Below are 16,674 nucleotides of genomic sequence, written 5' to 3' on the forward strand. Positions count from 1 at the left end.
GCTGCGCTTCCTCCGCTTGCTGTCGAAAGGAGAGGCGAGAGCGGCGGGCGGCAGGTCTCCCCGCCGGACGCAGGCACGCGCGCGCTCCCTTGCCCGGCTCCGGCGGCGGCGGCGGCATCTTGGCCCGGCGGGCGCCCGGGGACGCGCACATGGAGCGACCCGAGCCGCTGTGGGTCAACGGGAGCTGTGCCAACGGTGAGTGGGCGCGCCGCGTTGCCGCCGCCGGGCCGGGCGGGGAGGACGACGGGTGGCGCGGGGAGTTGCCGCCCCCGCCTCCCCTCCTCTTCGTCCTTCGAGGTCTCAATTCCCACGCCACCCGTTCCCCACAACCCGAAGGGACGTTTCCGGGGTCCCGAGGAGCCGGCCGGGGGCTTCCCCACGCCGCGAGACGAATTCCCCGGCCTCCCCCCTCCCGTATTAGCGTCGCCTCCTGACCTGGGAAGAGTCTGCCGGGAGACGCGTGACGCTTTAGGGGCCGTCGGGAGCGAGCGCACGACCCGAGCGCCTCGGTGCCTTTCCCGCCCGCGCCGCTTGGTCTTGAGGATCCCGAGAGCACGTCTCCCTTCCCCACGGGTGGGAGTTTGCTGTTGCGCGGGTGATGGCGGTTTGGAAGCGGGTGTGTCGCCGCTCCTTTCCCGAGATTTCACCCCTTGCTCTTCTCCCCTCTGACCGTGGGGTGCGCGTGTCGCCTCCCCTTCCCAAAAAAGGTGAGCGCGCGAAGTGAGGGTGGAGAGACGTCCTGAGACCCCAGTGGAAAAACGGATTGTATAAGAGGACGCCCTCCCTACTTGGCGTGTGAATACTTGCTCTCCGATCTAGAGTGTTTGGAGCATGTTTCTGGATGGGGGGCAGGAAAGCGGAGAATGTGCGAAACTGACGAGGTGCTCGTGAGGACGCATCAGAAGGATGGTGCGTGACATTTCGTGTCACGTCGTCGCTTATGACGGGTGGCTTCTGGCCCAGTATGTCTTCTGAGCTTTCTTCTGGACCTGCCCCATTCCTCCCAAGGGACTGTGAGCTATGGGCCCTGGTGCAGCCATCCTCATGAAGTGGAAGAGGTGGAATTCTCTGCACTGAAGCATTTAGCTCCAGTTTTATCAGAAGTCCACACACAGCAGCTTGTCAAACCCCAAAAACCCATTGGGGGGTACTATCCTGGCATCAGACAGCAGGGATAATTGCCCTGTCTCTGGTTGTCTGTCCTATTTCTTGTCATGCCAGCGACTGTGTCCAAGAACTCTTGGATGCACTTAAAGGCCCAGCGGAAGTTGATGATGGTAAAGCGATTCTGGGCTGGTGGCTTGTGGACTCAACAGGCCACTGCACTGCTGCTTACAGCCTTCCCCAGTCTGGCACCCTCCAGGGGTTGGATCATCCATAGCCCAGCCTGGCATCCATCATGCTTAGAGCGGTGCCACTGAAATTAATGTGGCAAGTGCATCATAAGTTTCAAGGGGTCGATTCAAAGAATAAGTAGAGCTCATCAACCTCCCAATGCTTTGAATTATGACTCTCTTGATCTTGGGCCATTGGGCACTCTGGCTAAGGTTGATGGCAGTTGTAGTGCAAACCATCTGGAGGATGAGATGGTTCCTCTAATCAGCCACTCACAAATACATGTGAGAAATATTTTCCTTCCCCAACCACTCTGTTGCCACTGAAGTGCTCTAAGCATATTGAAATAATGGATCAAAGACAACATTTGCTTTCATAATGCACCAAAGTCTACTGTGTCAGACACCGTACAGGAGTGACTGATGGCATGACACAGTCCATTGGCTAATTTCTCTGGTGCCCTCAAGTTTTATGTTCTCTTTGCCTCTGCTGAGAGTGAGGGCAGAGCTACAGGTTTGGATGTTTCCTGTCGAGGTCATGTGAGCACAGAGAGCATGAGGTGGAACAGGGCTACGGGACTTCCAAGAAGCAAAGGGAAATTCAGAGGACTTAGCTCAGTTCCAAAAATGCAGTTTAATTGGACTCAGCATCAGATGCAAAGGGAACATCAATAATAAAGATGCTTAAGTAGATTTTTTTCTGTCTACTGCCTTAGCTTCATGGAGTCATTTTCATTCATTTATTAAATTTATATAAGGCCCCATAGGCAAAGCTTTCTGGGAGGTTATAAAGATTTAAAGCCTTAAAAATTTTAAACCTTAAAAATACAATATCATAACCTAATATAAAAGCCGTTTACATACACAGTGTACACAATACACACATACGTATATAAACAAGTATAACAACTGTAAAAAAAATCCCAGGGTCTGATTCAGAACTTTATCATACGCTGCCAAATTCCCAAGACAGATGGAAGTTCTTCACATAGCCTGAAGAAGATGACCAGACAGGCTTCATGGAGGAGGTGGTTCCATTGTCACCAGGAAGGCCCCTCTCTGGTAACCACCCTGAGCCTCCTTTGGCGCACCCCCTCCAATACTGAGCACAGTCTTGTGGATAGATTCAAACCCGGAAAGGCGCTCTTTCAGTTTTGTGCTCCCAAACCCAATCAGGCTTTGAAGGGTCAAAGCCAGAGCCTTGAATTAGCTTAGTTTAACGGGGCCAGACTCAGTATTACATGTTCAGACCTTTGGGTCCCATTGACAGTCTGGTGGCCACATCTGGCACAAGGTGCACCTTCTGAACCATCTTCAAAGGCAAACGTGGAGGAGTACACCCTTCTGAAGGGGAACTTATTATTATTATTATTATTATTATTATTATTATTATTATTATTATTATAACATTTCTATGCCGCCCCTTGCCGAAGCCTCGGGGCGGCTTACAACACAATAAAATACATTGAAATACAATAGAACATAATAAATTACCACTAAATACAAAAATACACTGAGATACAAACATAATAATATAAAATTAAAATTAACAGTATAAAATAAGTAAATAAAGAATATAGGAGGAGAAAAGAGAAGGAAGAAGTTGATGTGTCTGAAGAAAAATTGCATTATGCTGTAAATCATACTAGCTAAATAAGCTCCACATTTGCATGTGATTGTTCTATATACTAATCTAGGAATACTAAGGGCTGGTTCTCACGAATAGTGGATAAGAGGATAGAATCCAATGGTGTTAGAGAGGGCTGCATCATTTTCTTTTTTTCACTATTAAATTTATATCCCACTTTTTTTCTTTTTTTAAAGAACTCAAAGCGGCTCACATCATTCTCCTCCTCCTGTGCTGTCAGGAAGCTATTTCTGTTGCTTCCCCACATGCAATAAAGTTCCTGAGAGTAAAACACAAAACACCAACACCTCAAAGATAACAACCATATCCCAGCCTATTCCTACCAGGATTAGCTGTCTTTTGTGGATTGTTGTGTGCTTTTTAAACATATGGGAGCACTTGCATTCATGGTCTGAAATGATGCACCCCATTGGGTTCTCCTGGGATGCTTTCATCCCTTTAAAGACTGCTGCATGTATATAGCAAACCCAGGACATGCCCCCCATTCCCTCACTTTAGCGGACGCTTCGCCCCCTCCCTGTCCATTTGAATATCCCTTCAGAGGAGATAGCAGGGACAGCCTCAGCAGTGGGGTGCCGCTGGCTGCCTTCATCCTCAGCCTCCTCCTCCTCTGCTGCTGGATCTTTGCCTTTGAGGATATTGGCATTCTTATCAATTGCCAAGGAAGGAAAAGGCTACTGTATGACATTGGGCCATTGTGCGTATGGTGCAGATAATTCAGGTTTTGTTTTCAGGCTCACAAAGACTGGTTTGTATCAGGCAAAGTGCCAGGATCTAAACACCACGCCACATTTGCATTGCTGGATTTTCAGACTGCTGCAGAGTTGTGCTTTGAAAATCAGGCTATAGGTTGATTAGATTGCCTTGTTATCCCAGTAGATCAAATCTTCTCATTCTGTGTTTATTCAGCTCTAGTTAATGGGCCAAGGCTATTTTCTTTCAGCACAGGGCTGCCTTTATTTATTTATTTAGTTCTCTTCTGGATCGCCCAATAGCTGAAACACTCTGGCCAGTTCACGAACCACTTAAAAAACAGTTTGAAAGCATAAAGAACAGCATAAAATGTTTAAAACTACATTATAAAACAGGAGTAAAATGATTCATTTTTTTCTGGCAGGATCCCTGTGCTTTTTACAAACTGTGTAATGACTTTTGGACTATGCTGAGCACTGTCTATAGTTTTGGATTTTACAAAGTCTCCAGCTGCCAGTTAACTAACTATAGCCAATTAAGAACACAATAAACAATACTGTGCATGTTTAGACAGCAGAATGGTTAGGGACTGTTGGGAGATGTAGGACTTTTTCCAGTCTAAACATGCGTAGGATTGCACCCTAATGCACTTTAAACAAATTTTGCTGTATCCTTTATTTTTGAAGATGAATGAAGTTTTTGTTTTGAACTAACAAGAATTAGTGAAGGGAAAAATCTTCGGGTCCACTTTTCATTTGTTTGAAAAAAATTAAAATGTTCTATAAACCATAAAAAGAAAATACAACCAATTGCTTACAATTAAGCCATACACAAGTGACTTGCACACACCTTCTTCATTCTGCCGGTTGAAAGTAATTCTTGGTGGAACAGGACTCCCACGTCGTCTTCTCCCTGCTGCAGCTCCCCATATCCCCTCTGGATCTGCTTTGGGGGAATCTCTGGACATTTTGAGGGTGCCCAAAGTCCGCTGCAAGGAAGAAGAAGGCACAGAGGTCTTGTTCTTTCAGTGGTGTCCTTCCTGTGGTGTGATGTTGACTTTGGGTTCATTAAATGCTTTTTGAAATAAACACTGTGGATGTATGATTGGAAAGCACTTCTGTTTCGCAAGGCAGTCTTACCAGTTTCTCCCAATTTACCCACAATGCTGAAGCTGCCTCTGCCTTAGTGCACTTGGTGGAGCACTTTGGATGAGCACAAAGAACTATAGTGGGAGGGAGGAACCAGGAAAGCTCCACTGAATGATAAAGCATTCTGCCTGAGATCCAAGCCAGTAGGTTATCACGTGTACTCTGAAAGCCAGTGCTGCCAAGCAGTCCTCCCGCTTCAGTAAGCTTCATAGCTGAGGTACAACCAGCATAAATCTTTCCAGAATCCAGATGTTGTAGCCTCCTCACTATGTTTTAGATATGGGCAAGTCATTAGCGGATGATATGGGCTGGTTCAGAACCCACTTTCAAGGAAGGACTATGGACTGAGTGGAGGTTATCCGTGGACTACTGATAATTGGCGCCCCACTTATGGAATGCGCTCCCCAGAGAGGTCTGCCTGGTGCCGTCGCTATTTGTTTTTCGGCGCCAGGCCAAGACCTTTTTATTTAAACGTTATTTTAATAATTGCTGATTTATTTATTGGTTTTAAATTATTATGCCAGGAAGTTTCCAGTTTTTTTATGTATTTGTATTGATATTTACTTATGGGTTGGAAGCCTCCCCAAGGCTTATGCGAATGGGGTGGCATACAAGAATTCCAATAAGTATAAATAAATAAATAAACAAACAAACTAACTAACTAACTATGGGTTGTTGATATAGGTTATCATGTTGTCTGAACCCAAGCAAGATAAGAAACAATGGTGAACAACACAGTGTTCACAACCCAAGAACAAACTGTAGGTTCTCTTCGTGAGCTGACTGTGATTAACAAGCCATGGCTTGCTAGAACAGTGGGGTTCAGACAAAAAGATAACCCACATTTCACAATCCATACTTAACTCGTGCCTATACTTTATCATGGGGTATCAAGCTGAGGATTAAGTATGGTCTAAAAGTGGGTTGTTGTTGAAATATGGGTTGCTATGTTGTCTGAACCCACCCAGTTGAAGCTTTCCAAATAATTAAAAGTGTCACCTAAAGACTCAAGAATGGGTTGGGCCAGGTTTTTTCCTGTCCAGTTGGCAAGCTTGAAAAACAGATCTCCTCCTTAGTTGCTTCTCATAGGTCATGCAGCAGATGTTCCTAGTCCAGGGTCAGATCCTCCTCGCAGCAGCTCAGCTCTTAGGACTTCTCTTTTCAGAGAAATTTACTTTGCATGTTTATTTATTTGTACTATTTCTATACCACTGTTACCATCCCTCATTCTGCACCAGCTGCAGCTTCTTTGCACAGTGATCCTTGCTTATCTTTGTAATCTTTAGCTGTGCCTCACCCATTGTGTGTGTGTGTGTTGTGAGATTTCTTATGCTCCAAAACTCAGCTCTTAGCAACTCCACATTAAACTTATAATTGAAGCAGCCTGATTGCAGCAATCAAGGGCCGCCTTAATGAGGCTGCTGCAATACTCTCCTCGTGGGCTGTGCTGTGATGGAGTTGGATCAGTCTCATGGGCGTGCCTGGAATCTGGGAACCCCGACGACTCATCAGTTTTCCCTCTCACACTTGCTGGCACACCTTCACTGACAAAACCTGATGAGTGTCTGTGCTGCTTCCAGTTAAAATAAATTACGTGTTCCATTTTGCCAGAAGTGTGTGCGCGTGCATCTGCATGTGCTGGGACATAGCGTATGCATCATTTCTGGTTCTGAACATTGGGTTGCTTTGCTTTTTTTCTTCTTTTTCTAGTGCTTTGCCTAGCCTTTTGATTTGAATTCCATTATCCTGTAGAAAGGTTTATTAGTGTGGAGGTCATAGCATTTACCTATTGTTTATCCTTTGTTTTTGACTTTCACTAACAATGTTTTAACAGCTGTCCAGCGAGCATATTTTGCATTTTCAGGGGTGAACCAACAGGATTCGGGGGTGATCACAATGTGGCTGCTGCAAGGATACTTCATCTATTGCATGCAGGAGTGTTCACAGTTGCAAAAAAGAGCTAGGTTCATTAGTATTATTCCTGAATGCAGATAAATCAAGTTTTTCCAGTCTGATTGTTTGTGACAGATGACTTGGTAGTGAGGAAATATGAATCCAGCCCACATGTGTGGGACACTGTGAGAAATACTCAGAGTTGAATCTGTGGTCCTTCCTTCCTTCCTTCCTTCCTTCCTTCCTTCCTTCCTTCGGGGAAGGCTGCTTGAGCAGTATCTTTCTGGAAACTCAGCTAACACTGGTGGAGCTCTACCAAATCCTTCCATTGCACAAGATCAGTCTAATGTAGCTTCTGCTGGATTCTCCTCTTGCTCATAGTTCAGAACCTCATTTCTCCTGGTGTAACATCATTTGTGCTTGTGGGCTGGGCACTGTCCCTTCTGTCCAAAGGAGGAGGAGGTGGGTTTTGGAGACACTGTAAAATTCACAAATCTTGTTTGCAGATTTTCCCTACAAATCTCATCTCACAGGGAAGCCTTGGTTCTTGGTTTTTTTTCCAGTTTCCTGAATTGAACTGCACTGTCATTTTATATGTCCAACAAGTCTTATTAAACTTACAGAGAACCACACAGAGAATGCAAAAGAAGATTTTCTTAACTTGAATCGTGATAACTGCTGGAATATAGGAACGATCCTTTTCTAAGACTTACACATGTCATTCAAAGTAGCAGAGTGAGTTGTAGTATATGCCAGAGTCTGATTGGCTCTTGAACACATGGCATGCTAGCATTTCATGTCTATCCATGCCTCCCACCTACCTTACTTCTGTGTTCCAATCTTTTGATGACCATTACTGGCCAAAGAACTTCTAGACCACAATCCTGTCTCGTTGTCCCCTTTGTCCCTATTTTTCAGCTATCCAGTCAGCAAATTTCTTGTCCTTTTAGTCTACACGTGGCTTTCTTTCAGTGTCCCACTTCTTGTTGTCTTCTACTGCAAAACTAATAACAGAAGTATAAATTCTGAACTTGAAATTCTGGCCTGCCTGAAATCCACATTGAGTGAGATCAGTTAGTCTTACATCAGGGGCCCTTGCTAGCATCCCTGAGCACTTCTCGTCTTGATCAAAGTGGTGCAAGGAGGACAAGGGAGGGCAACTCAAAGGGGACATTTGGCAGATTTTACTCTGTAAGTTTGAGATCCCTTTGATTGACAGCAGTGGTTGATTTGGCCAATATGCCTTAAGTTATATAGGCAGGGGATGCCCAACAAAGAGAGCACCCAGCGACAGAGTTTACCAGCGCTCATGCTCCTCTTGCGTAAATTCTTCAGGAGGGAAAAGGGCCGGGCTGCTCTTTCAGTGGCAGGCTTCAGCTGCAGCATCAGTCTCCCTGCCTGGCTCTGTCTGGGGCTCACTACACTGGCTTTCCTCTGCTTCTTCCTCCGATGAATCTGCCTCCAAATGATTGTGCCATTTGTGCATGAGGCAAATAAACAAAGCTGGGGGCAGGACCCTACCCTGGAAAGCTGGCACTGGCCATGACCATCACATCCCACCACCTCCTTTTCTGATGCTGGTTTTGTCTTAACCAGAGAAGTAGCACAGAGGCCAGTGCCTTTTCCTATTTCCTGCTAGTCCTGTTGTTAAAAGTTATGCTTGGGAAGGTGATCGCCATCCCAAAGACGAGGTGTTGGTCCCACCATCTGCTGCTACTCTTAATGTGATGAGTGCTTCTGATGATGTTAGTGCTCTTCTTGAGAATAAACAGTAGAATTGCTCACTTAGTAGGTCATTTCAATAACTATTGGGATTCTGTAGAGTCAAATCAAAGCTCGTTCGTTGAGTTTTACATGGATGCCACCATGTTGGTGGAGTTGCCTCACCTTTCACCACTCCGTAACAGTCAGAAAGTCTGCATATATGATTATCCCAATAGGGCCTGAGTGGCTGTTTCATTCAAAGCGCAAGTGCATTTTCACAAAAGATTCCAGCTCTGTTAATTAAAAGCTTTGTTAACTGTATGTTAATTAAGGTCATTGAAGATGATCTGCTGATGTCTGGCCTGTCAAGACCTGTCCACTACAGAACAAGGGGTGGAAACAAGAAGTGTTGGGTATGGATGGTGATTGTCTATTCAAACTTCCAGGAGTCCATTCTTTTCACATTCCTTTCCTTTGCCAGTTTCAAAACGTACATGGTTTCAATCTCACGGTTGGACATCACTTGTTTGAATACGTGGGAATCCTATTTTGAGATGGCATATAGGATAGCAGCAAGCAAGCTATTGCCCTTTAAAAACATCATCTCCCATCCTCACCTCCATCCCCATTCTTCCTGTCTTCCCAGGTTCATTGTTCACTCTGATTTGCCTGTCTCATCAGGCTGTCTGCCAGGTTGTTGGGAATGCCAACTCAACCGTCTCGTCCCAGAAGAATCCCACTCTAAACACCAGCTGGATGGTGCGAGTACAAGACAAGTATGGCTTCTACATTGGCTTGGCCCTGGCTGTCTTCTCCAGCTTCCTCATTGGCAGCAGCGTCATCCTCAAGAAGAAAGGACTGCTTCGACTGGTAGAGAAAGGAGGCACCAGGGCAGGTATGGTTTTTCTGCCAAGGGAAGTGGCATGGAAGAAGCTGGCTTCTGAAAAGGCTGTGGTGGTCTCTAAGTTACAGAGGCCCGACTTTGAGCCGTGGAGTCTTTGGAGAACCATTTCATGCATGATTCGCAGCAGAGCACAGCCTGTGCTTACGATTGTGTGCACTCTGAACTGGAAGTTGCAATCAGTCATGGCCCTCTGCTGAGTGTGCTTTTATCTACCACGTGTTTGCAAAGATGTGTCTGTCACAATCACACTCTTTCTCTCTAAGGCAAGTGGTAGAATACTATGAATGCATCAGTCTTATGGAGAAAGACTCCCAGCTTGTGATGCCTCACAAGTGTCTGTGTATGTGTGTGTAGCCTGTACCCATAGACATGGCTGTCAGCAGGGGTGAAAGTTTTCTGCACCCCTCACCCTCATCTGTGGTGCTAAACTCACCCCTGAACTGTGCGTGGCCCTGTGTGCCTCCAAGGCATTGGTTGATGCTGCACTCAAGCAACGAGCATGCGTGTGTGAACCTGCGCAATGCTGGGTCAACAAGTAATCTAACCCATGGATAATCTGCTGGTTGGTCAAGACCCACAACCAGGTGGCAGTCTGACCTAAGCAGTGTTGCAACAGCAGCAGCATCACCATACAAATGCAGGTTCAAAAAAAATTAAGAAGTGATTCCTCAGGTCCATGTTTGGAGACATGGCAGGTCCCAGGAACAATGAATCCCTCCCCTCACTATACTGGCATTTGGGGACTTGGCCCAGGTCCCCTTTCTCTTTGGCCTCACCCACCATTGAAATGCAATCCCCCAGGAGCTTTTCCAAAACGGAGCTTGGCCCTCCGGTGCAACATTCCTGTGCCAACCCCTTAGCATGCTATGAGTAGTACTCCCACGATTTCTCTCTTGTTCTTGGAGAAGTTGGATCTGGCCGTGGAAGGCCCGCATGACTTCACACTTCCTTTTTCTACACAAGGAATAGCTGTTGTGTATTTACCCTTGGAATAGCTTCCCATGTTTCAGTAGTTCCCTTCAAGGACGGTACAAGGTACTTCCTTATAGGAATTATGATGAAACCAGAACATTTGCACTGCCGGCAAATGTTTGCCTAGCCCATTGTGTGTATTGCGATTGCCAGCTGTGTTAGGTCTCACCTAGTCAGCTTGTTCCCTTTAAAATGATCTGAATGGGGTGCTTTCGCAACAGCCTGTGCTGGCAAATACCACCGTTCAGCTGTGTGCTGTACAGAGAAGTACTTCCTGTAGAACTGTTGGATTTTATGCCTTCCATGAGGATTCCATATTATTCGCTACACAGAAATGCCATCTATCTAGAACCTCTGTATTGTCCAATTTTGCCCTTGATCTGGAAGTATCTAGAATGGAATACCTGGAGCTTGGTGCCAGAGCACAAGTTTATACAAGTAATACCCCATGTTGTATCCCAGAAATTTTCCAGTTAAGGTCCTGTCCTAACAAGCTGGGAAAATCTTACATCTGAAACTTTGGAGGAGTCAGTGTAGACAGCTCAGGGATGGATGAATCAGTAGTCCAGTAAGCCCCTCTTTAAGATTCATGTTTATATGGGGAAAGGTTATTCTCTTATTGATTGATAAGGTATGGGTTAGGAATGTGTTGTCATTCTTAGTCTATCAATAATAACCTTTTGTGGTTATAATCTTTAAACCGCAAATTTCCACATTTCTTGATTAAACACAAAAAGATGCCCACATAGATCTTGGATTCAGGGGCTCAAGTAGCAAACCTATGCAGAAGATAAATAGAAGATAGAATGACAGAGCCATAATGCCAAACTGTACTTGAGCGCTATAAGAATGAACCTTGGCTGTTGTCCTCCCACTCTTAGAGGAAATTGGAAGCATCTGTTTCTACTTTTAAACTAACTTGAGTCTGAACTCAGTGCATTCTGATTGCTTAAACTACGGCTTATTCAAGCAAGCCAGGAATAAATCATAGTTGATGACCTTGGCATGTTTGTACAAACTGAGCATTAAATTAAGCTGAGTTCCCTCATTTTCGACATAATGGTGACCCTGGTTACTTTAAAAGTAGGAATGAAAGCTTCTGATCTCCTCCCTTGGGGTCATGACAGAGGAGGAAAAGGAGTGGGAGTTTTCAGACCCAAGTCTGAATCTCACCCATGTAGCATTAAACCAGAATTTAGCAGTAAGCCCAAAAAGGTCCATAGTATTTCCACTCTTGCTGCAAAAGGACTGCATATCTCCAGTAAAGTTAACCAGGTCATCTTTCCTTTTCATTCTCAGAAGGAATTTTTAAACTCCTGCATCTATAACCTACTGAAATTGAGGATGCCTTTGCTTTTGCAAAGATTAAACTATTATTTTCCTAAAGCAGGGTTTTGCTTGTTTCCCTCTTAATATTTCTAATTTGTCTAGTTTGCTGTCTGTATTTAAGGCAGCACAGGTCTTTTCTCCGATGAGTCTCCAAGCATGTGTGTCTTTTCCTTCCCAGGGGATGGAGGTCATGGCTACCTAAAGGACTGGCTGTGGTGGGCTGGCCTGCTGACCAGTAAGTAGGACTAGCCTGTATTGTCCCTATTCCAGCACTTGATTATCAGAGAACTGGACCCCTATTTCCCTGTGCTCCAAGGGCTGCCTCAATCTACACGCACCATGTGGAGGCACTTCCATATGGTGGTGCCCCTTAAGCTGGTTGTAACATTTGAAGGCCTCTTTTCATGGTGGCATGGAGCGTTGCTAAGGGTGCTTTCATAGCACCATTCTCCTTGTCTTGTAAACAACATCTTGTGTGAGTGGGGTGGGGGGCATTGTGGCCACCTTTAGCATGTAAGCTCCCCATATTTTCCCACTTCTCCTTCTGTCTTTTCTCCTAATGTTGATAATCTATCGACAAAGAAGAAGCAGAAGAGCTGCAAAATACCTTCTCAATTTTAGTGCTAGAGCTCTCTGGAAGCACTCTGATTGGGCTGAAGCCCATGCAAATTGTTTTTCAAGTGTTGCCACTTTCAAGTGCTACCACCTTGTGGGGACTGGAAATGGAGCAGTCCACTGGCAGTGTTCATCAGTGGAAATGATGCACTTGCTGATCAAAAGCAACAAAGAGCCTTCAAAGCTGGCCAGTGTTTACGGCATCCATTTTCATGGACCAGAACACAGTAAAGTACTACAAGTCTTTCACCCTCTCTGTTCCAGCAGACTAATATAGAGAGCTACTTCTTTTGGAAGTTGCTAATTAAAGGTGGTGACTCTTGTGTTGCCATTTCACTGCTGCCTGATTTGCTTATGAATTGGGCCCATCATCTGGTACAACATTTTGCAAAATTGATCGACAACATTTATGGCACTCGGGCAATTAGATCCACTCACTCCTGGAACTAATCTCTGATGGACTTGAATGTCCGTGTTCCATGGTGGGCCAAGCTTTATGGCACCGAATGCAAACAAGATTAGCAAGATTTCAACAGGGAAAACATTTGTTGTAATTTGCTTGTCCTTTGCTTTCCCTTTGGCTGTTTGCTCAGTGGGTGGAGGAGAAGCTGCCAACTTTGCCGCATATGCCTTTGCACCTGCAACAATTGTTACTCCTCTCGGAGCCCTGAGCGTGCTCATAAGGTACTTTTCTTCACGTGTTACTCTATCCCCATCTAGAGCTGGCAGTACCATGACTTACCAGGCAAACGGAAAAGTAGCTTGATAACATTTTCCTAGTAGACAAATAGTCATATACTTGTTTCAGCTTTTCATTTGCAGAGTATTGCTTGTTGGAGTTTAACACTGGGGTGATTTCCCTCCATTGTTTGTTTGCCAAGTGAGCATTTGTATTCTTTTACCTTTTCTGTCACTTTCAAGTCAGGATCAGTCTCATTAAATTGGAAGATACCTCAGTCAAAGTGTGCCATGTTTATTGATGGCATTGATTTGGGACCTGAAGGCTACATTTCTCCAGAAAGACCAAATGTCAGAGGATTGGTTCCTATTTTGGAGTATCCAAAACTATGTCTGCATCTGAAATCTCTCATCACTTCCCCCAACTCTTCCAGTTCTGAAATAAGTCTCTCTAAATCTGCTATTAATGGGGAACCATTTTAACCTTATAGAATTAATTTTCTATAAAAGCACACTATCAAAGAAATTTCACTGAACTACTTTTCTGCTTTGCACAGTTCCATTCTGTCTTCCTATTTACTCGGAGAACGGCTCAACCTACTGGGCAAACTTGGTTGCATGCTGAGCATTGTGGGTAGTACAGTCCTGGTGATTCATGCTCCAGAGGAAGAGGAAGTCACCACTCTGGATGAGATGGCCTCTAAGCTGAAAGAGCCAGGTAACTGTGAGGCAGGGTGGTAAAGGGTTAAAGATCTCCCCACTGCATTGAAAGCTTAACAAGTGTCTAAGTCCCAGTTCAGTGTGTGGTGCAGCGGCTGTCCAGAGCTGTTTCCACAAGAGTGAATCTCCAGTGTGGCGGCCACCATATTCGTGCATCTGGTAGTTCAGAGCTATCATACAAAACATCTCCACCAGTGGTGATGCCAATGTCAGTGGAGCAGTGTATCTATTCCAGGTTTAGTCTAAACTTTTAGGGAATTATCCTTGGTGCTGAAACATATTTATTTTCTTATTTATTTATTTATTTATTTATTTATTTATTTATTTTATTAAAAGCTTTTGTATGTCGTCCTATTATACAAGATCTCAGGACGGCTTACAATATTTAAAAAGACAATTAAAACAAGAATTTCAATAAATAATAAAAGAGAATAAGACAATAAATCACAAAACAAACAGAGTGACTAAACTTAAAAACTGTTAAATTTTAAAATGCTGTTTAAATAAAAAAAGTTTTGGCCTGGCACCGAATAGAGTACAAACTTGGCACCAAACTAGGTTCAGGACCATGGATGGTGCCATAGTTCAGGCTGAGACTCTGGGTGGATACATTGCTTCACCGATAAAGGAGCCTCCAGCCACCGGCAGTCTCCACCCCAGATCATTCCTGGGAGCAACTGCTCTTAAGCAAAGATTTCCTGCCCCTTTGTCCAGTTCCTTTCTTCAACTGCCCTTATGGGGGTTTAAATCAGAGTTTTGGGGTTCTGGGTGGCAGGGCTTCAGGTGGACCACCTCCAATATGCAAAATCTAAGGGACAAAGCAGTTACACCCATGGACTATGCACACATCTTCTCTGGATCCTGCCCTTTGAGTATCTGTGCTGAATGGTTGTGCTGGATCTTGCTGGGCTGAGCCACATGGTTCCATTCATGTGAGTGGAAGAATACCCATTTCTTACAATTGAAATCCTATTTGTTGACCGATAGAATTATTTCCCTCCGTTTGTGATGCACCCTTGCCATGTTGCAGCTAGTACATTCAGTAGTAAAAACAGCCTTACAAACTGTGCTCTGCATTGCCTGAATCTGCCATAACTTGACAGTCACTCCCTGTGGTTTTCTCTTCCAGGTTTCCTGGTTTATGCTAGCATTCTCTTGGTGGTCTGCCTGGTTCTAATTTTTTTCCTAGCTCCACGCTACGGCCAGTCCAATATCCTCATCTACCTCACCATCTGCTCTGTGATTGGGGCTTTCTCCGTATCTTCTGTCAAAGGTCTGGGCATTGCCATCAAGGAATTTTTTGCCCACCAGCCTGTTCTGCAGGACCCCCTGACCTGGATCCTTGTCCTCACACTAGTGGCCTCCATCACCACCCAAATCAACTACCTCAACAAGGCTCTGGATATTTTCAACACCTCCATGGTTTTCCCCATCTACTATGTGCTCTTCACCACCATTGTCATCACAACTTCAGTCATCCTCTTTAAGGAGTGGGTCACCATGTCCGCCGTGGACATCATTGGAACAGTGTGCGGATTCCTTACCATAATTCTTGGAGTGTTCCTACTCCATGCCTTCAAGGATATGGACATCAGTCTGCGCAACCTTCCGCAAATGTTTCAGAAGGGCGACCAGGCCCGAGCAAAGAAGGATGACAAGAACATCCTAATAGAGCTGGATGATCCAGAAGCCAAGGCTGATGGCAAACCCAAAGTTTTCATGATCTGCAGTTGAATCCTAAAATGAATAATCCTGCAGCTGCAGGGACTGGGACTGCGACCAAACGGCTTGTGTGCAAGAGTTTGCATTCAGTGAAACACCACCGTATACATGTTCTGGAAACAGCAATTGACTTGAGCCCAAGGAACTAGCACCTTCTCTACTCCACCATTCTTGGGACCCCTTCATTTCACCCTTTGCAATGGCACTGCGCATTGTGTTCGCTGGAATTTCTGTGGCTGGCATGGCTGTGCCTTTCCCAGACAACAAAGTGTTCACTGGCCTGGATCCGTGACTGCAGTGACCTCTATGCCCTTCTGTAAGAGGAACCTCCCCTGCGCAGCATGGACAAAGGCTGTCTCTGGCCAAGAAGCACATCAAAATGTGCAGCTTCAAAGAAAGCTGTTGTACCTGTCTTCAACTCCAAAATCCCCTGCTGGAACTGTTATGGCAAGGCAAGGGTATTTCTTTTTTTTTAAGAAGTTAGGACGCCTGTCCCAGAAACAGCAGTTTTCTTATGTTGCCTCAAAATTCCTAATTTTTAGGGTTGGGGAAGGGCTAGAAATTCAATCATGTGTTCCTTTACCTTTTGTCCTAAGTGGTAAAATCCCAGTAGGACCAGACCATATGCCTTTTCTGCGTGTGTAGATTTGTCTTTACATGTATTGGCTCAAATGTACAGGAGCTCAATGACATTTACTCCCAGGAAAATGAGTAAAGGATTGTCACCTTAGGATTCAGTCCTGTGCATGTTTAGACTGGGAAAAAGTCTTACAGCTCTTTTTCTGCCCAAATATGCATAGGACTGCATTCTTAGTGTCTTTTTAGACTTCCACTATTGTAAATTGTTTTGGGTTTTTTTAAACTGATGAATTAACACAGTAATTATGCTGTTTGCTCTGATTGATACTGCTGCAGCCATCTCGCAATGCCAGTGAATATTGGGAGGTTAATTGCCATGGTGATCAGATTTCACGCCCCAGAGTGCATGTGTAATAACCTCTTGTACTCATGACAGCTTGTGAAGTAAATCTCAGTTAGTTTCCATCACTGTACCAAAGGGCTGGCGAAGAATCCTCAGGTGTCGGGCGGCCATTCATCATGCCGTGAACGTACAGCCATGCAGAGAGGGAGTCCTCTGCAGTGCTCTCTTGTGTGGTAGCAAAATTGTTACTGTGCTCTCACTTCTGCACATTTCCTGAAGCAGGGACATAATGAGCTTCTCCCCACGTGTCCCAGTGCTAGTCAACTACTTCTCCCCCAACATGGCTGATTACATGCTTGTGTGACTGGGCCCAGTACTTAAGTTACTCTGGA

General features: G+C 45.0%; 1 protein-coding gene across 1 annotated transcript; it reads left to right on the forward strand.

Moving 5' to 3' along the window:
• The first annotated feature begins 149 nt into the window (after positions 1–149).
• On the forward strand, positions 150–15,372 carry NIPAL4 (NIPA like domain containing 4). Its single transcript, XM_044451003.1, has 6 exons — positions 150–195; positions 9,067–9,315; positions 11,804–11,860; positions 12,834–12,924; positions 13,476–13,636; positions 14,768–15,372. Exons 1-6 carry the CDS (start codon positions 150–152, stop codon positions 15,370–15,372), a joined length of 1,209 nt encoding a protein of 402 aa, XP_044306938.1.
• Positions 15,373–16,674: the final 1,302 nt, after the last annotated feature.

The sequence above is a fragment of the Varanus komodoensis genome, unplaced genomic scaffold, assembly GCF_004798865.1.
Source record: "Varanus komodoensis strain SLA01 unplaced genomic scaffold, ASM479886v1 scaffold6_1, whole genome shotgun sequence".
NCBI lineage: Eukaryota > Metazoa > Chordata > Lepidosauria > Squamata > Varanidae > Varanus > Varanus komodoensis.

Excerpts from the sequence above, each read along its gene's own strand:
- NIPAL4 (XM_044451003.1), top strand. The coding sequence starts at position 150 with ATGGAGCGACCCGAGCCGCTGTGGGTCAACGGGAGCTGTGCCAACG. Across the intron at positions 9,316-11,803 it reads GAAAGGAGGCACCAGGGCAG|GGGATGGAGGTCATGGCTAC; the intron begins GTATGGTTTTTC and ends TTTCCTTCCCAG. Across the intron at positions 12,925-13,475 it reads GCCCTGAGCGTGCTCATAAG|TTCCATTCTGTCTTCCTATT; the intron begins GTACTTTTCTTC and ends TGCTTTGCACAG.